At 43.5% G+C, this 21,343-nt stretch overlaps 2 protein-coding genes across 12 annotated transcripts in view; both read right to left on the bottom strand.

The window, feature by feature from the left end:
• PATL2 (PAT1 homolog 2) overlaps positions 1-21,343 on the bottom strand; it is a 741,315-nt gene that overhangs the window by 521,280 nt on the left and 198,692 nt on the right. The gene's annotated exons all lie outside the window — the stretch shown is intronic.
• CELF6 (CUGBP Elav-like family member 6) overlaps positions 1-21,343 on the bottom strand; it is a 189,701-nt gene that overhangs the window by 83,269 nt on the left and 85,089 nt on the right. For 2 of the 7 annotated variants that reach the window (XM_042475657.1, XM_042475658.1), the window contains exon 1: positions 17,157-17,371. The exons of the other annotated variants lie outside the window; for them this stretch is intronic. In XM_042475657.1, coding sequence (XP_042331591.1) covers positions 17,157-17,243 — 87 coding nt within the window. In that variant the 5' untranslated portion in view covers positions 17,244-17,371. Of the gene's footprint in view, positions 1-17,156; positions 17,372-21,343 lie in introns of those variants that run through there. 7 annotated transcript variants of the gene reach the window in all.

Below are 21,343 nucleotides of genomic sequence, written 5' to 3'. Positions count from 1 at the left end.
CTTGACTTGGGTGAGTGCGGGGGTGGGTGCCATATGCGTCTCTCCCTCGGACAGCAGAATGTCTTTACCAGGCCTTGAATAACAGCTCTCCAGGCATTTGGAGATGGTTATCATGTTCCAACATGACCTCCTCTACTCCAGACTAAGTGCATGCAGTTCTTTCAGTGTTCCCGCACAGGAGCAGTTTTGACCCTCTTCACCCTCCTGCTCTGCCCAAACCACTCCACAACAGTGGCATCCTCCCCATTGACCACCTCCTTTGTTACTCCATACAGAATCCTTACTAGTGGTTTTTGTACGAATTTATTTATACTGTAAATCGTAATTCTCATATATCACTGAATGCAATGGTCATAGTTGTGACATAAAGAACTAGCAGAATTAAATTTGTACCTTTAAATTATGATGTCATACACACAGAATAAATGTGTTTACTTATCCATAGTTTCGTGTGGTTAAAGTGAAAATTAGGTAAAATCTGAATTTCTGAAAAAAAAATTAATTTAAAAAATTAAAATTTGAAATTTTAATTTTTTTTAAAAAAACCTGGGGCCTCTTCTTTCTCCTCCTAAATATCTGCCTAAATGCAGATATGTCTGAGGAGCAGTGGTGTCATCTCCCTTAGGATGTCACCTGGTGCAATCCGCACCCCCATAGTGACACCACTGCTCCACACCATAGCATGCGTCACTCCCTCTTCCAAGACGTTTTTTAATTGTTTGCCCCAAAACTGGGAATGCTTCTACATTGTAGAAATAATGCAGTTTGGTTCCATGTTAACTGCCATGGCTCTATCCTACAGAAATCTGTGATTGGAAGTTTTCTGAAGCACCCACACTCTTTGCCGGAGAAGGCTAAAGACCTTGCAAAACTGCAGGCCCTAGGATTCCACAGGATGGATCTACAGCAGTTAAAGTGGTGTCAAACTGCATTATTGTATGTACTCGACTATAAGTCGACTTCATGTATAAGTAAAGTTGGATAATACGTCTGGAGACTATTGTTTAAATTTTTTGTTCTAAAAATAACTGAAAACGACATTTTAAAAAATCCATCCATCCTCTAAGAAGTTTAGGATGATCATTCTGAACTTTAAATGAAGCTTGAAAAAGTTACTTTTTTTTAGTTCTGTATATCTCAGAATCCCCCACCCGGCATGGCCAGAGAATCCACCACATCCCAAAGCAGTCTAACTGAAATCTTAGTATACAAAAGGATCTTGTAGCACCTGTGAGACTAAATGTGTAGAAGGCACTTTAGCATAAGCTTTGCGACGTCTTCTACAGACTTAGTTTCAAATGTGCTACAAGATCCCTTTGCATAATGAGATTCCAGACGAACATGGCTATGTCTCTGAATTATACCTGAAATCACCTTCTTTGGCATGTTCACCGTTTGTTATCCCCCTGACTTCCAGAATATCAGAAAACAAGTATGTCCCATCTTTTAGACAGCTGTTGAGTTCACTAACCAGTGATATAGTGATAAATTAAGAAGTGTAACTACTGAACAAGACATTCCCCCACCCAGCCACACTCCCCAAAAGAATTAATCCATATCAACAAACCAGTTCTAGTGGGTCAAAGGCTTCCATGGCTGGTATCCATATTTTTATGTGGATTTTTCAAGCTACGTGGCCGTGTTCTGGAAGAGTTTATTCCTGACATTTCCCCAGCATCTGTGGCTGGCATCTTTGGCATTCTGTGAAGATGCCAGCCACAGATGCTGGCAAAACATCAGGAATATACTCTTCCAGAAAATGGCCACATAATCCAAAACCCCTCCACAAAAAACTTGCAGTTCTAATAGCTTTATCCTCCACAAGGAGCAAGTTCTTCGTGAAGTTAAAGGGTCTCAGTTGACCAGTCCATACCAAGCCACCCTAAATATTTTGCGTAAGAGCAGAGATGGCTGATTACAATATATTGCTGTTGAGAATACCTGTTCCCACCCTGCATCTATGGTGAGAAGTGCAGCTGAACTCAGGGAAATGTGAAAGACTAGGGTTATGATGATGGTGGCAGATAATGGCACCATCCCTGCTATTCAAAAAGTTCCAGTATTTCACCCAGGGCAAATATACCCTAAATATAATACAGACATGTAGCCAGGATTTTGGGAAGGGGGAGGTCCAGGCTAAGTGCCACCATTATAATGGGGCTTGGGTGCGGCGGCACATACTATTCATTGTATCTAATGGAAGGGGGGGTACGGACCCCACGGACCCCCCCCCCCCCGCTCCGTGCCTGTATAATAATTCATGCTAAATATACCAACTCTTTTGAACATTCCTTTTAGGATTTAGTTTCTAAACCTTTCTCCTTTCTGCTTGCCCTCATCTGGGGCAAGCTCTGCTTTGCCATTGGTTTTCTCTCAAAAGGTGAAAAGTTACTTTATGGATACCCAGAATCTCCCAACCAGCACTGGCCATGCTAGCTGGGAGATTCTGGAAGTTGGTCCAAAAAAGAGAGAAAATGTCTCTTTTTTGTGAAGTCAAAGGCTTTCATGGCCAGCATCCATAGATTTTTGTGGGTTTTTCGGGCTATGTGGCCATGTTTCTCTCTTTTACCTGTGTTTAAAATATGGCATCTAGATCTGGCCACAGTTCTTTTCTGCTGTATTCACAATCGGAAGTGAAAAGGGGGCCAGAAATGTATACCTAATTTAACATGCACAATTTAAAGATTATGACTGAACATGCCTTTGCTGTATAATCACTACATCCAGGGAGACTCTGTCATTTTGTTCTTGATTTACTGAAGCTCAAATGTGCAGCATCTGAGAAACCATGGCCCTGATACGTCCCTCAGTGACTAGAGTTAAAACAAAGCTATTGACAAATGGCACTTACATCCCAGATAGATAGATGGATAGAAAGATGGTTCCGTATATCCTTCAAGGGGCTGTGGTCACTTTTCAGTGACTACATAGCTGCCTGTTATTACATATTCAAGGTATCCAAACAGCTTGCACTACTGGCACAATTATACACAACAGTTTCATGGTCAAACATTTTAGCCATCTATCCATGACCCTCCATACCATCTGGACTGAGGACACCAACAGCAAAATGCAGGGCTAAGACTAACATCTTCCAGTTTAGATCCCTCCCTCCTGTATTGTTTTTAACACCTTGCCTGATCAAGAAGCCAGTGGAGCTTCGAAAACTTGCAACATATGTAATGTGCATTTTGGTTGGCCCAATAAAAGTATCACTGTTTTGTGGATTTTGGATGGTGCAGTACTTTGCTACATGGCCAACATGGCTACCCATGGATATGTTTCCTAAGAGGACAGTCAGTGATCTATTAGGAATGCTGGGGATTCTAATGTGGCTTTTCCAAGACGAGAGGAAAACCTTCACATAGGTTGCTAAACCTTAGTGGCCAAAAGGTTGCTTCCATCAGAATAAGGAATTGTAATATTCACAGGGATTCTCCATTTTCCTCTTTTAAAAAAGGCACAGCAGCAACTGAACTATGCAAAGTATGAAAATCAAGTTGGAAAATCAACTACAAATGAACTTTTAAAAAGATAACAACTTTGAAGAGGGGCACTTCATACCATGCTGCTTTCCATTTCAGTTGACCTCTGCAGAAGGTGTGTAGTAAATCCTTTCTGAGTGTTGTTCCAGATTTTAAGAAAACTATCCACATGGCGGAAACCTATACTTTCAATAGCTCATTGAAAGCTTAGGATAAAAAGAGACTTCATTACACCATTGATATGGAAGCTTCTGGCTAACCTGTCTGTGGCCAAAGAAACTAGTGAATCAGACTTGAGTATGGCTATGAAGGGAGGAGGATAAAGGCATTGCTCTCCCCATGAGAATTCTGCCCCTGTGAAATTTTCCTTCAGCTCCCACATTTCTTGCATTGCATGGGTTGGGATTTTGAAAATTATTTGCGCCTAGAACTCATGTGTTTGCTGGGTTTGCATTCCCTTAGTTACTTTGACTGCCCTCTTTCTTTGCCTGTCTAAATGGATTTCTAAATGATCAGCTGCAATTTTAAGTTACTTCAGTGCTAGAAATTTGGAGACTGGAGGAAAAATTCATTTTGGAGGGGAACGAATTATTATTGGGGGGTGGAGGGCAGTGTCCTTATCTTGTCCTCCCCAGTAGCTACACCCCTGTAATGAGACAGATTGAAAAAGTGAGCTGGCCATCCCTTCTCCCTTTTTCTTTCCCTCCCGCATTTCTTCTTCATCCTGCAATCTGTTGGAAGAAGGACAGTTTGCTCTTGCCAGAGGTCTAAACTGATCACAGATCTTCTCAATTCTTCCATTGGAAGAATACTGGAAATTTGGAGAGGGGCTGTGACAAGCAAAATCTTATCCAATGATTTTGTATTCAGAATGAGTGATTCCAACCCCTGACAAACAGTCATGAGCAGCATGACAGAATTCCTAAATCTAATGTTTAGGTCACACAATCCAAGACCCTAAAATGTAAATGTTGCTCTGAGATCGGAATCTCACAACTTTAATTTCAGCCATAGTTGAAACCCCAGGGGGCAAATCTCAGCATTAAGGATCAACTTGGTAGGTTTTTTTTAAAAAAACAAAACAAAATAAAACCCAAAACTGTGGCTCTCATACTTTGGATATAATATGAGATGGTGCAACTCAATGGAAAAGACAATGCTCAGCAAAATAGAAGGCACTAGGAAAAGTGGAAGACCGCATTAGATTTGGATAGTTTCAATCAAAAAGGTCATACCTTTGAATTTGCAAGACCTGAGGCAGAAAGCTGATGCTGGGGGCTCTTGGAGGTCTTTCATTCATAGGATCACCATACGTTGAAGTGGACTTGATGGCAAAAAACAACACTGATCCAACAACCAAACCCTAATGCAACAGAGTAGCCCAGAAGGGCAAAATACATCAAAGACTAAAGAACTGGGTGCTTCTGAGCAGTTCTTCATCCCAGGGATTTGTTTCCATTTCAGGGAGAAAGGCAGGGTATAAATTCAACAAATAAAAATATAGAACTATGAAATAAATCAAGTACCAGAACAGAACCGGTGGTCCACTCACATATGCATAAAAATCAACTCCTGGTTTCCCCTCTTGCTTTCTTTATGTCAAACAACTGAAAGATGCAAGTTATTAAAATAACTTGCAGCTTTCAGGTGTTGTGAAAGATGCTGTCCCATCATCCCCAGTATTGAAGAAAAATTCAACTACCAGTCTGGTTCCATTTTGTACAAGGAAGCAGGGCTACAATTTCATTCTTCCTCTCAAATATCAACATTTCTTGGGTCAACCCTGGAACTAGAATCCCTGGCTGACCTGCAGCAAAGTACCTGAGAACTACCAAATAATTCTGACCAGCTTTTGACTCACCCCTAACATACATGGTGGGGACACAGTGGCTCAGCAGTTAAGATGCTGGCTCTGATGATGGCAACATTGGCAGTCAAGACCCATGTGCCACATGATGGAGTGAGCTCCCATCACTAGTCTCAGCTTCTGCCAACCTACCAGTTCAAAAGCAGGTAAAAGTGCAAGGAGATAAACAGGTACCACTTTGGTGGGAAGGTAACAGTGTTCTGTGCAGTCATGCTGGCCACTTGACCCACAGAGTAGACTTGACAACACTGGCTCTTTGGCTAGTCGGACACAACTAGACAATCATGTCAAAGGGGAAACCTTTACCTTTAGCATACAATGGTGTGAATGAATGATACCTGGGGCTGCCAGTGAATGTCTGGAGGTAGAGATCAATGCTCAGAACTGTATCTAGTTCTTGATGTAAATAGTGTAGTGCAGTGGCTACAACACACTAGACTGGGCTTTGGGGGATATGGGTTTAAGTCCCTACTCAGCTATGCAACTCATTGGATGATTCTGGTGAATGCCTCTCTCAGCCTGACCTACCTCACAGGGTTCTTGTAAGGATAAAGGGGGAGAAAGAGGATAGCTATGTGATCAACGTTAAGCTCTATAGAGGAAGGACATGATGCAGATGTAAATAAATGCAACCTCCATGGATGTTGTGACCCTTCAAGTAGTCTCCAGCTTATGGCAACCCTATAATGGGGTTTTCTTGGTAAGATTTGTTCAAAGAAGCTCAGCCATTACCTTCCGCTGAGGCTGAGAGCATATCACCTGCCCAAAGTCACCCAGAGGGTTTCAGGTCCAAGCTGGGAATCGAACCCTGGTCTCCAAGGTTGCAGTCCAACACTCAAACCACTATGCTATGCTGGCTCTCATACTGGATACTTATTCTCCTTCTGTCTCACCTTTTGGTGCAATGGATGCTCTTGTCTTGTCAAGGGGCACATGGAATTCTTCTAACCATGGCGCCACATCCTCCTGTCCTGTGCAACTCTGGCTGGCCATGGACATTCAATGGCTGCCCAGCAAAAGCTGGCATTAGCTTGGGGCACTCTTTTCCAAGGGAAGTGCTGCAGTCAGCTTGCCTCTTTGGATAAATTCTCTGTTCTATTAATAGCAGGCTCTGCTAGTGTGGAGCTGGGACTAGGCCGAGGGGAAGGCAGGGAAGGGAACAGCAAAACAGTGGCCTTGGACCACTGTAGTGGTGGCCCCTGAGAGCAAATGTCCTACACTGGGGGGGGGGGGATCCAAACACACAGAAAGGGCCCTGAAATACAAGTACTGTAATATCAGGCAGGAGAGAGATGGGATTCACAAAGCAATGCCAGTTATAATCTTTGGCATGACCTTTGCTACAGCTAAAAAGAATGTACATGCCCAAGGCTTGAGAGGAGATAGGACAGCAAAATGGTTGCATTGAAAATGTACGTGTCCACAACCAGGCCTGTCTTCCAGAAATTCCTCCAAAAATTGCCTCTAGGATAGTCCCCTCGTAGGGTTTCCCGTTTTTCCTGGATGAGTGATCATGTTGAACAAAGTGGAGCCTTTTGTTTAAATGACTCATACAGCTTTCAGTTTCTTTGATTGTCGCACAATGATTCTACTGACAATTTTTTTTTTTGCAGTTATCAGCACACAATTGGGAACACCCACTTAGAGCTTACGTCTAAGCTAAGTTGAAATCATGCAGTCTTCCGAGTGTTGTTGGACTACAGCTCCTAGCATTCCACAGCATTATGCTGGCTAAGGCTAATGGAAGGTATGATCCAACAACGGTAGGAGAGCCCTGCAATTCCCACCCTTGCCTTAGGTAATGGCAGCTCAAGGTGGGGCTGCACAGATGCTAACTTGATGTCTACAGATGCCTATCATGGGTTTGGCTTGGCAGAATTTACTCAGAGTTTGCCTTCTTCTAAGGTTGAGAGAAGATGACTTGACCAAATCACCTGGTGGGTTTCCATGGCTGAGCATAGAATCATAGAATCACAGAATTGGAAGAGACCACAAGGGGCATCCAGTCCAACCCCCTGCCATGCAGGAACTCTCAGTCAAAGCATCCCCAACAGATGGCCATCCAGCCTCTGTTTAAAGACCTCTAAGGAAGGAGACTCCACAGTGTGTTCCACTGTCAAACAGCTCTCACTGTCAGGAAGTTCCTCCTAATGTTGAGGTAGAATCTCTTTTCCTATAGCATGCATCCACTGTGCCATGTTCCAGTTTCTGGAGCAGCAGAAAACAAGCTTGCTCCATCCTCAGTGTGACACCTCTTCAAATACTTAAACAGGGCTATCACCCTTAACCGTCTCTTCTCCAGGCTAAATATACCCAGCTCCCTAAGTCTTTCTGCATAACCTATAATTTCCAGACCCTTCACCATTTTAGTCACCCTCCTCTGGACATGCTCCAATTTGTCAACATTCTTTTTGAATTGTGGTGGCCAGAACTGGACACAGTATTCCAGGTGAGGCCTGACCAAAGCAGGGATTCTCCCAGTGTCCTGTTCTGACACTTAGACCACTACACCATGCTAATTCTGTAAATGTAGAAACAGCAATATTATTTAAATAGAAATACAATCTATCTCACTAGGGTGGGCAAACAGTGACCAGCTGGCCAGCTGTGTGCACCTCCTCAGTTGGCCATCCTGCTGGCAAATGCTGATGGGCCACATCAAGACAGAGAGCCAGCATGATGTAGTGGTTTAAGCATTGGACTACGGCTCTGGAGAGCAAGGATCAAATCCTGGCTCGGTCATGCAAACCCACTGGGTGAATTTGGGCACATCACACTCTCTCAGCCTTGAGGATGGCAATGCAAACCCCCTCTGAAGAAACTTGTTATGAAAACCGCAGAATAGATTCACCTTAGGGTCACCATAAGTTGGAAATGACTTGAAGGCACACAGCAGTAACAATGACATCAAGATCCCTGCCAGCCCAGCTTCCACCAGTGTTCTTATTTTTCAACTTGAACTACTTTGGACAGCTCTTCAAAGGAAGTATTCCTTCAACCTGGAGCCTCTCCCCAGATACAGTACCTCTTTGAACAGAGCAGAAGTAAAGAAGCTGCATTCCTCCAAGTACTGTTAGACTCCAACAACTATTATTCCCAGGCAGCACAACCAATGGCAGGGGACGAAGGGCACTCAGTCGCATCTGAAGCACCACCAGACTCCCATCTCTGAAACAAAAGGACTCTTTTGCATAGTCATCCTCTCAGCTCAAACCATTCAAAGAAGGAAAAGGGAAAATGCAGCAAAATACAAGATCTTCCTTGAAGATCAAGGCACTCAAATGAAGGTTGTGCTTGCTTACATTCAGGGAAAATATATTCTCTGTGTATGATGAATGCCCAACTAAACTGTCCTCACCTCCTGTCAGCTGTTTTTCAAAGGGGCCAGGGAAGATGTAACAGGCCACGCAATGCAAGATCGCTTTTGAAAAATGAGACTTCAGAAGATCATGCGCGTGTTCAGAATCACATTTCAGGTTTGAACCCTAGCCTGAACTCCACACCCACATTGAAGCAGAAAGATGTAACACAGCAGTGTACAATACCTCCCTTGAGGAATGACAGAATGATGTGGAAGTTAAAGCTTAGACAATCTTCTGGATTTCACATTTAAAGATCAGCCTGAACCAATCCCTACCCATGATGATTTCAAAGTGGGCTGGATACAATGCTGAGTCTTAGCCTGAACTTTAATGGGTTAAATGAAGACGCTGAATCTATTTGGGGAATGAGCATCAGTGCCTTGGCTTGCTAGAGTAAAAATACAAAAAAGATCTCCAAGATACTGAACCATAACCCCCAAAGATTCAGGACCTTGGACAGTTACAAAATTAAATCTGAATCCTGGAATGACTGCACTTACATTGACATGGAAGCCACTGGATCTAGTCCTGCTTTCTGCTGTCACCCTGGCACCCAAATGGGAAACTCACAAAACTACATTTGCACTCTTTTGCTTGTGACCCCCTAGTAGGGGGTATTCATAGGAATATTGCATTGGATTTTGTTGTTGCTGTGTGCAAGTTGTTTATGACTTACGGTGACCCTAAGGCCATACTGGAAGTAATACATATCATTGTGATCGGCAGCAAGTGGTGGAAAAGACTTTTCTCAGACAGAGCAGACAACACTGCATTGCATTCCTCAGAGCAGACAATGCAGTCAGCCCTCCATATCCACAGATTTTTTTTATCCATGGATCCATGCATCCATGGCTTGAAAATATTTTTTAAATATATAAATTCCAAAAAGCAAACCTCAGATTTGCCATTTTATAGAAGGGATCCCATTTTACTATGCCATAGTATTTAATGAGACTTATGCATCTGTGGATTTTGGTGCCCTTAGAAGGTCCTGGAACCATACCCCAGTGGATACCAAGGGCCCACGCTATTCAAAATACTGAGCACTACTCAGACAATTGCTAGAGTAGATCATACTGATCACCATGCCACCCTGAGCACATTTGGTTGTGTGTGATTTCAGAAAGGAATCAAGGTTGGGCCTGATCAGGACTTCAGTTGCAAATCAGCAAGGAATATCAGGGATCTCCAGGTTGGTTTGGGGCCCTCTTAAAACCCTGGAGTGAACTGCTGGTCAGAGCTTGCAATAATAAGCTAGATGGACCAATGGTCTGATTTGATATAAGGATACTTCCTATGCACTCATGTATTGGGCTAGGTGATTCTCAAACTCTGGTCCTCCAGATGTTTTGGACTTCAGCTCCTAGAAGCCTCAGCCATCTTGTCTAGGATTCTGAGAGCTTCAGTCCAAACCCCCTTGAAGGCCAGAGTTTGGAAATCACTGCAGTCAAATAGTCTGGGAACTCTATGTTCCTAAGCTTTTAAAAACTGGAAAGAAGAATCATTAGGAAAAGTAGTCCATGCTGAAGCATCCCCCTGGCCACAAATGTCACCTGAAATAGAAAGAAAACAGTTTGCACAAAAGTGATTCGTAACACCAATCACCTATTTGAACCTCACATATAAAGGTTAACCTATAAGTTACTGTAACAGTTAACTTATAGGAAGAAGACCTATGTAACTTATGTGCCATGGGCCACATGCAACCCCCAGGGCTGTTTCTGTGACCCCAAGGATCCCCCCCAACTTTTATTTTGCTCTGAAATGTCCCAAAATGATCTCTATGGTCTCTATGGGGTGGGGAGAGTATTTCCATCATATTTAGATCTCTCTTGTATCCCTCTGAGTTCAAAACTAAGGTTGGGAGAATCAGACTTCTTTTTTAAAGCCTTTTTTGTTTGTTTGTTTAAACTAGTGTGTGCATGCGCATGTGTGTGTTTGCATTAATACTATACCAACACAGGACTAACTCAGAAAATTATGTAGCAAAATGCAATTCAGATGTTACGGCCGCTAGCTTAAAGCATAGTTGTTCTTTTAAAAAGTGCTTTTTAAAAGCAAATTGTTTTGGGTTGAACTTAATTGATGGATTTGTTTCTGAATGGCATTTCATGCAGAATAAAATAAAGTGATTCAAAAGAAGCAACTGACAAGGGATACCAGTCTAACAATGAACTAGTGCCAAAAAACCGATAAAGTTAAAATGCTTCAGTTCAGTTGTTCCAGTAAGAGGGATGGAAAAGCATACTAACAGTCAGATAATATATAATATAATATAATATACAGGGAGAAAATATTATATTTCACTCATAAACATGTACTAGAAATGTATGTTTCTATGTATGTATATTTACATGTATGTATGTTTACAGCGCTTTATAAATAAAGGTTAATAATAATAATAATAATAATAATAATAATAATAATAATGTGTGGGATGATCTATCTTTAGGTCATGTTTCAAAAAAGAAAAGTTTAACCATCCTAATTACAAATGTGCAACATAACATGTCGTAAGGGCATTAACAAGTAAATGCATCAGTTTTCAGTGTGTGCCTGTACATGGGCACCAACTTCAAACCAACTCACAGTCCCATGGAGACAAATCTCCCTTTCAAAACACATGTGCTCCCTCCATGCTCAAAGGGCACAACACACACCTATTCATCACAAGTCACGTTCCTTGCCACCTCTCTCCATGAATGCAGAGGATGAATCATATATACTTACACAAGGAGGCACAAAGTGTAGAAAGCTCTTTCTGAAGATGGCTTTTCAGTTCAAACCAACTCATTTGTAATCCATACTAGAAAAAACGACATATAAGCCAGGTATCTATGTCCCCTCTTTTTATGCTGTTGCTTGAAAAATATTTAATGACCATGGGGATGACAGCTTGGAAGATTCCCTCCCTGAAATAACCAACTAAGAGGCAAACTTGGTACCCAAGGTTCTCACCTCCTCTGGCATGAACGAGTATGGCTTTGTACTCTCTTTGTTTCTCCATCCCACTCACCTCTCAGATTAATATGGATAGACAAAGCCTATCCCTAGGGGATGCAGTCAAAAGCTGAAACATCTTGATGCACCCAACAGCTACCTTAGAAAGGGACACACACACAAAGACCTTGAAGCCTCCTCAGCAAATCCTCTATATATTCAAGCTGTGTGAGGGGGAGGCAAAAGGGCTGTGCTAGCTGCCTCTGCTGCTCCGTCTTGTCCCTAACAGTTAGCTCCATTCCCTCTGCTATGTCATCTGCCATCCACTCCCTCGGCTGTATCCCTGCTAGCTGGCTCTGCTGCTCTGTCTTGACCCTAGCAGCCATCTGACTCAGTGGCGTCACTAGGGGTATGCAGGGTGTATAGACCGCACCAGGTGACACCACTATGGCAGGGTGACACCACTGCTCCTCAGACATCTGCATTTTGGCAGAAATGGGCTGTGGCATTTACCTGTATCTCCTTAAAATGTTGAAGAGACGGGGTGAGGCTCAGTGGGAGGAGAAAGGAAAGGAAAGGAAAGGCCCCAGGTTGTTTTTTTTTTTTTAAATTTCAAGTTTTAATTCAACTTTTTCTTATTTTTAATTATTTTTAATTATTTTTAGGTTCTTTAAAAACATCACATTTTACCAAATTTTAACTTTAACCACATGAAACTATGCATATGTAAACATATATTTTGTTCTTTCAGTTAGTCTCAAAGGTGCTACAAGATCTCTCTATGTACTGATTCTACAGACTAACATGGCTGTATCTTTGGGTCCTATATTTATTCTCTGTGTATGATATTGTCATTTAAAAGTAAAATTTAATTTTGCTAGTTGTTGATATAACAACTATTACCATGGCATTCGCTAATATGGGAATTATGATTTATATGTAAATTAATACAATGAACATATCTAAGGATTCTGTATGGTGTGGTATGGGAGGAGGTCAATCGTGTGTGTGTGTGTGTTTATGACATCATGAGATAACGCAAAAGGTGACACCAACCTTAGTGATGCCATTGGTTCCACTCACCTGCTATGTCCCTGCCAGCCAGCTTCAACCCACCCACCCCTTTTATCTCTGCTGGCTGGCTGTGTCCCTGCCATGTGGCTCCACTCCCTCTGGTGTATCCCAAAACAGAAAATCTAACGCCCTGCACCCTGATTTCTTGCTGCAGTTATTGTTAATCATTGTTTAATATTTTAAATTATGTTTTATATTGTAATCTGTTTAATTGTATTTTAAGGGGAGAGGTGGGATTGGTGACATGGAACGCTATATTTTAATGCTGTAAGCCGCCCCGGTTGTATTGTGCAGGGGGGATGATGATGATGATGATCCCTGCTGGCTGGCTCTGCTGCTCTGTTGTTTCTGTACCAGGGAGTTCCACTCCTTGTGGGCTGGCTTTGCCTCTTCTGTTATGTTTCTGCTAGCTGGCTCCACTCCTTCTGCTATGTCCCTACCAGTTGTATCCACCCCCAGCCCCATCCTCACACCTTGTCTTATCTCTGCTGGCTGGCTGGCTATGTCCCTGTCATCTTGGTCCATTCCCTCTGATGTAACCCTGCTGATGGCTCTGCTGCTCTGTTGTGTCCCTGCCAGCTAACTCTGCCCTCTCTCTTGTGTCCCTTGCTTGCTGGCTGGATCCACCCGCTCTGTTTTGTCTCTGCTGGCTGGCTCTGCCCACTCTCTTGTCTCCCTGCTGCCTGACACCCTGCTACCCTCCATATGTTGGGGTGGGATGTCTGAAACAAGGAGCTTGCGATCTTTGTGTAGGCCTGCTGCATCATTTGGTAGACTCGGGCAACTGCCTTGGAGAGGTGATGCTGGCTAGCAACAACTGAGGCCTCATTCACATGCCTTTTTTTTTTTTTAACCGAAACAAGGCAAATAATCTCACTCACACATTCCGGGTTTGTTATCACCATGGAACTGCATCTTTCCAGGAACCACATCTCTGTGACTTCAGTTGTTCACACATGTGAACACCCTTCCCTTGTCCTCGCACCGACCAGCACCCCTCAGCTGGACACGGGAGGGGGGGTCAGCATCCCTTTTTCTCTCCCCCTTTTCTTCTCTCTTTCCTCTTTTCTCCCCACCAGTGGCTGTTCTACTGGGGTGTTTTCTTGACCGTATGGGCTGTCAATGATGTGAATACATTCAAAAACCCATTAAAGGCATGGAGAGTTTTATCCTGAGTCTATTCAGGTCTATTCACATCATTGTTCACACAGCTGACAATGCAAATCTTTTGTTAAAAAATCAGGAAAAAGCCTGGTATTGATTATCCGGGGATAAGTTGGTTTTTTGGCAGCATGTGAACAACAAAGATTCTTTTCAAATTCATCCTGGATTATTTTCATCCTGAAACACTCTGGCTGTTACTCCCAGGATCCTCTCAACCAATGCTATCGGTCGAGAACACAACTCTGTGGAGTGACAGATTCATGCAAAAGCTACCTGAATTATAGTTTCCAGTGGGGTGAGCAACAGTGCCTGAGCTGGAAGCCAATTTTCTGTCCCAGCATTCCCCAGGAGCCAGACCGATCATCTAAAATGCCAAGATAATAAGTATTGTCTTGGAGACTTCCAGAAAGGCCAGTTCACCTATTTTGCGGTGTTCAAGCAAAGACAGCTCTAGGGAGTCGGGAGAGATCAAGGCCATGAAAACAGCCTTGGAAAACACATGTGACCTTAAGAAGTCATGTGTGGCTCCAGAGCTATGCTTTGCTCACAATTAGTTTTAGGTCTCATTTCCAATTTACGGCAACTCTACCTAAGGCTTTTCATGGCCAGATTTAGTCAGAATCTTGACATAGCCCTCCTCTAAGGCTGAGAGAGTGTGATTTATCCAGTTACCCAGTGGGTTTCCATGACTGAGTGGGCATTTGAACCCCGCTAGACTAACACTCAAACCAGTAGACTTTACTGGTTGTCTACAGATTATAAAAGACCTCTTGGAGAGCCAGCATGGTGTAGTGGTTTGAGTGTTGTACTACAACTCAGGAGATCAGGGTTTGAATTCCACTTGGCCATGGAAAGCCACTGGGTAACCTTTGGCAAGTCACACTTTCTCAGCCTTACAGGAAGGCAAACACAATCCCCCTCTGAACAAATCTTGCCAAGAAGACCTTGTGACAGGGTTGCCTTAAGGCTGCCATAAACTGGATATGACTTGAAGGCACACAACAACAACTAAATAAAAACCAGCATAACAAAATTTCACATATAATTGTCAGAGTACTGTACTCTGTGGTGCATACCATCCCTTGGTCTTCACTATACCCCTAAACCTCACAGTACCCCAAAGAGCACCTAAATCCCCTCTCTTCCGAAGACTGACACATTATGAAAACCTCTGGTTCAGAATTTGATTCTGATCTCCAAGCAGCATTTGGAAGAGACAAAAAAGAGACAAACAAGTGTACATATATCTTGCAGGAACCACAGTATTCAGAGTTGACTCACACAGTAACAAAAGTTGGTGGGCAAACGTGATATCTAGGGCAGACATATCCCAAATGTGATGCGAAGATAAAGAGAGGAAGTGATTGTTTGGGAAACACAAAGCAGACTCTGTACTAAACCCTTACAAGGTTATGGACCATGTAACGTCACAGCCTGCTAAGCGAGAGCTATCTGGAGCATTGCTTTTCCTGGATAATATTTGGACAAATGAGAAACACCACAACATCGTCTTCAGATTGATGCCATAATGGAAGAGAGCGTCAATGCGAATTAAATTTTGGCATGTCCTACAGTGACTTCTGTGAGCAATGTCAGTGGGAGCTAGAATGACCTACGGCAGATTTATCAAAGAAACAAAATAATAAAAAAATGGGTTTACATGCAAATAAAAATTAAGGAAACCATGTGAAGGCACACAACAACAACAACAACAACAACAACAACAACAACAACAACAAATAGCATTAATATAAACTCACAGTGCTTAATAACCGTTAACTTATTCAAAAATTAGGGAAGGCTACAAGTCGGACGTATAATCCAAATTCTTGTTCCCTCTCTGGTTTGTTTTGTGTCCGTTTGTGTCTATGTGTGTCTGTAGTGTGGAAGAGAGGGTATGAAAGAGAGGGGCTGAGGAATAAATGGGTGGGGAAAATTTTGAAAAATATTGAGGAATAATACTAGAAAACGGGAGGGGAAAATTTCAAAAAACATTTTCCAACTCTGCTCTGGTCTCTTGTCGCACACACCAAAACTCATGCTTGCTACTTGCCCACTACAGATTCGACCACTGCCATCCCATACTGCCCAGGTCTGAGGTCAACTTTGCAGGAGGGATTTCCTGCATTGTCCAATTCATTTCTTGCCTAGCATCCTCCCTCCAGCTTCAGCCACACCTTCACTCCTGGCTTCCATCTTCCATGCCCTGCCTCTGTGCATTGTGGAGTTCAAGGCGTGGGATGGAGATTGGAACACACCACCCGAAAGAGATGGAGAGAAGAGAGCTGTTAAAGGTTCGTCATCATTGAGGAAAGCCTGTAAGAGCCTTGCTTTGGACCCAGTGGCTCACCTGCCCTCCATTTTGAATGCACACACACATATATAAACATGCACCAGCCACACCCACATGGGAATCTGTGTATGTGAAGGGGGAGGACTCCTTCTTCTCTGCCACCCACCGGCCAGATGCAAACTATTCAGGATGCTCACTCCCTTGCCACCCCTTCAAAGCCCAAGATGCCAGCTTCACCCTATGAACGTCCATGCCTGTGCCTCAAAAGCACCCAAACGATGGCATCAGGAACATCCTTTGCATACATGCATGCATGCCTTGGCCACAACTGTCACTCTCCAGGCTGCTACAGACACAAGGGGGCATGTGCCCCACTGCACAGCTGGACCATCACCCCATGCTCCTTAGCAAGGGGGGGGAGTAGCACATTTTCTAAGGCACACAGGCGAGCATTTTCTTTCTTCTTTCGCATCAGTTGGAGTAAAAAAACCAAAAACCAGCTCCACCCCAATACATCACAAAAAAGAGATTTCTACTACCCCCACTTATCCGGATTGCACCCTCCATGCCACACAATGTTCAGTCCCAGTCTTACTCCCCCAGTTCAGCAGGAAGCCACCCCTCACAACCACACACCCCAGGGATGCCAAAGCCTTTTCCATACAAATCTCTAAACAACACCCTCCTTCCCCCCAAAACACAGAGCAAAGATCCTCTAGGGAGGGGCCCTACCATCTGGCAGGTCTTATACCAAGAGGGCAGGGAGCTGAAGTGGTAGACAGCTCCAGGGAGGCCTGGGGTGTGTGTTCGGGAACAGCTGGCTTTCTCTCTTGGCTCTCCAGACAAAGGCCACACAAGACAAAGGAGAAGGAAGGAAGGAAGGAAGGAAGGAAGGAAGGAAGGAAGGAGAGCATTGTGTGCATGTGTGCTGGAGAGGGGGGATGAGAAGCGATGGAAGCAAAAGACCCTACCTCGATGCAGAGGAACTTGGAGCCAGCTGGCATCCACACAAGGGGTACCCGGCTGGCAGGAGGGAGCAGAAGCTGGGGCAATTGCATGGTCCCCACCTCCTTCAGCTGCTTCCACTGGCGCTTTTTGGAGGAGGCTGAGCCACATAGGCAGGCAGGCAGGCACACACACCACTCACACACACACACACTTGCTGGCTGGCTCTCACACAGGCACAGGCGCGCATGCACACACACAGGCACAGGCACACAGAGAGAGCTGTGCTGCTGAATTCATCACAGTGTCAGCCACTGGCAGGGATGGCTGGGGGATGGGTGGGCGTGAGGAAGAACTCCCAGTCTTGCCAAGGCAAGTGCAGCTGGCTGCTTGGGGGGAGAAAGATCCCCCTGCCCCTTCCCTCCCTCCTTCTCCCAGCATTTCCATTCTGTGCATGGCTTGTGTTTGTAGTTAGCTCCCTCAACTCCAGCTCATGATGCCACTGTGCATGAGACACCTCCAAGACACTCATGGCAGGAGGTTGGACTGGATGGCTCTTGCAGTCTAGTCCAACTCTATGATTCTATGACTTCCACTGCTCTGTTCAGTCCCTAAAACCCATGCCTCCCCCATTATCTGACATTCAGTCTTCTTCTTCTACCCTCTACCTTTCCTAGCCTTTTCCAATGAGCCATGCCTTCTCATTTTGTGGCCAAAGTACAACAGCCTCAGTTTGGTCATGCTGGCTTCTAGGGAGAGTTCAGGCTGCTTGACCATTGGTTTGTCTTCCTGGCTGTCCATGATACAGTGGACCCTTGTTATATGCTGGAGTTTGGTTCCAAGATCCCCTGTGGATAACAAAATCCATGTATGCTCAAGTCCCATTAAATATAATGGTATAGCAAAATGGTGTCCCTTATAAAAAATGGAAAATCAAGGTTTGATATTTGAAATTTATACTTTTTTTGAACATTTTCAAACCATGGATGCTTGAATCCGTGTATAAAAAATCCGTGTATAAGAAGGGCCAACTGTATCTTGAGCACTCTTCTCCAGCACCACATCTTGAATGCATTGGCTTTCTTTCTGTCTGCTTCCTTTACTGTCCAAATCTCACATCTATACACGATGATGAAGAATACAATGGCTTGAACAATTCTGACTTTAGTGCTCAGTTGTGTATCTTTACTATTCAGGATCTTTTTCTAGTTCTTTCATAGCTGCCCTTCCGATCCCTAGTTTTCTTGTTTCTTGACTGTAGTCACAACTCTTGTCAATGTTTGGCCTAGGTATGGGATTTTTTTTTTTTACTGTTTTGATTTCCTCATTGTCTAGATTGAATTTATGTATTTCTTCTAGGATCAATACATGTGCATGGCTACCCTTTTGCAAACTGACTGAAACCTGGACAAGACTCCTGTACTTTTAATGGTTGTGCAGAAGAGGGAATTTGTGCAGCTGTTGTGCGTCATGCAATCGGATCATGAGCAACACATGCTGAAATTCCCTCTTCTACACAACCATTAAAGGTACACAAACTCTCTCCAGTTTTCAGTTTGGCAGCCCTAGCTAATATCCTCAATGCAGCTTTAATCCAGGAGTAGCTAAGAGACCAGACAGTGGCAGCTGCTTTTTAGCCAAGGCTGTATAGTAGTGGACAGGTCTAAATGGATCTCTGATTCACTGGACTCCATCTTGTCCGGTGGTTTAGTGTTACATGGATGAGCTTTATTCTTCCATTCCTACTACTTCCTCCAGTGTAAAGGCCTTGGGAGATTTTCTTCTTTTTAAAAATGTATCGTATTCTCTGCAAGCCAGCAGTGAGTAGTGGCTTCTTTGTCAGTGGGGCAGTGAGGCCTCAGTTAGGTTGACAGCAACATTTTTGGCTGCATGACACTGAGGCTGCATCCACAGTGCTGAACAAAACAATTGAGTTTGACACCACTTTAACTGCCATGGCTCAATGCTATGGAATTTAGGGAGCTGTAGTTTGTTGTGGCAGTAGAGCTCCCTAGCATAGAAAGCTCATGTCTCACACAACTACAGTTCCCAGCATTCCATAGCATTGAGCCATGGCAGTTAAAGTGGTGTCAAACTGGATTATTTCTGCAGTGCAGATGCAGCCTATGATGTAGAGACCTCTAGACTTTAGTCCAAACTTCGAAAGAGCCATCCAAGATGTCGAATCATATCCTCAAAACACGTTCAGCACTTTAAAAAATGCTCTTAAAATTCACCAGAAAATCCTCCAAAGCCATTTTGATTCCTGATTGACATGGGAGCTTTTGCTTCCGTCTCTGTGATGTTCAAGAAATGAGGACAAAATGAGGTACGCTCTAGAATTCTACCAGAGAAATTTCTTGATTTTTCTTCTACACATGGATCATAAATGCGACATCATGTGCAAAACAGCCCGAGAGGACTTGACAACCTGAGAAAGTATGTGGGAAATCTCTTAGGTGGGAAAATGCCCTCTTTTCAAAAGGTTCTGTGCACACAGAAGATCAGCAAGCCAAGATAGAAGGTTTCCTTCTGCTTTTTAAAGTAGATGCAGGGAATATTTGAAGGGGAGGCAATTGCTTTTAAAGGTATCTCATCCAACATGCATTTGTGGGTTGGAAAAGTGCTAGAGGACTGTACCACATCAGAAGTGACACCTCTGAATTAGCATCATGAATGGTCTGGAAACCATGCCTTGTGAGGAGCAGCTTACAGAGCTCAGTACGTTTAGCCTGGTGAAGAGAAGATTAAGAGGTCATATGATAGCCCTGTTTAAACATTTGAAGGGATGTCATATTGAGGATGGAACAGGCTTGTTTTCTACTTGTTCCAGAGACTAGCACATGGAGCAATGGATGCAAACTACATGAAAAGCGATTCCACCTCAATGTTAGGAAGAACTTTCTGATGGAAGGTAATCTGTCAGGCAAAAATCACGCCCGTCAGGACTGGACATGAATGGGTGCACGCCGGGGGATGGAACGGGGCCTCTTGGAAGACGTCTTCATGTGTGGTAAACTCCGTTTTCTGCAGAGCGCGCATGCACACGAGCGTCCTCCTTCAGTCTCCAGAACGTTGAAAATTGTGAGTGCGATAAGGTCCTTAGCTAACAAGTAAATAATTTTCTCCAGGTCAGTTTGGTTAGCTACAAGTTCTAAACTTCTCTTCAGAAACTTACCTCTTGGGGTTTTATATATCCTACAGTGTAGTATATAGTGTATGGTGTCTTCAATATCCCCACTTTCACAAATGCAAATACGCTGCTCCTTAGGAATCTTTTTGGTTTTTAAACAGAGACTGGATGGCCATTTGTCTGGAGTGCTTTGATTGTGGATTCCTGCATGGCAGAATGGGACTGGATCGGATGGCTTTGGTGGTCTCTTCCAACTCTATGATTCTATAGAACAGAACTATCAGTAAGGCAATGTATGTCTTACCAGTGAGAAACTCTGGCTGCAGTTTTAAAACACGTTTAGTAGGGAGCTGGCCTGGTGCTATTGAATGCAGGAGGATTTTGAGCAAACATACATAGCATGCCATTGGGCATGCAAATGTTATTAATTGTCCACTCTTTTTCCTCTTGCATATTCCAGCTCAATTAGTGCTCCCTGATTCATGGCAAATTGTAGTTTGCCACTGCAGTCCAACTTCTAAAACCATGGTTTGCACTTACTGCTGAACCAGAAATGGAAACCACAGTTTAAACTATAGGTTTCCATCTAAACTTCTGTTGCAAGCTTTGGATTTCTGCAGTATGTCCCCCCCCCCCCCCCTTAGACCCATCACCATACATCTTCTAACCTCTAGAGGCCACTTTTCCCAAAGGAAATAAGAGCCTATGTGCTACTTGAGATAAACATGCAATATTTAAACCCTCCTTTACTTGGGTAGGAGCTGGTAGAGTTGTAACATTCTGAAATCATGATGAAAGGACTGTGTGTTCTTGCTGCCCAGACTCTTGCTTCCAATATACAAATTCCCTTTCCCTTGGTGTTAATCAAGTTGAAGGTTTGGATTAGCACAGACCCTAATTTCTTATCAGGTCTTGAAACCAAGAGGAGAAATTAATTTCCTGCCTCAAGTAACTTACAGATAATGTAAAGATGGAATGGCAGGACAGAGGTGTACAGATCAATCCTACATACATTTACTTGTGAGCCCAGTCATCATCATCATCATCATCATCATCATCATCATCATCATCATCATCATC

The sequence above is a fragment of the Sceloporus undulatus genome, chromosome 6 (genome assembly GCF_019175285.1).
Source record: "Sceloporus undulatus isolate JIND9_A2432 ecotype Alabama chromosome 6, SceUnd_v1.1, whole genome shotgun sequence".
Classification (NCBI taxonomy): domain Eukaryota; kingdom Metazoa; phylum Chordata; class Lepidosauria; order Squamata; family Phrynosomatidae; genus Sceloporus; species Sceloporus undulatus.
This window is presented reverse-complemented; position numbering and strand designations above follow the sequence as displayed.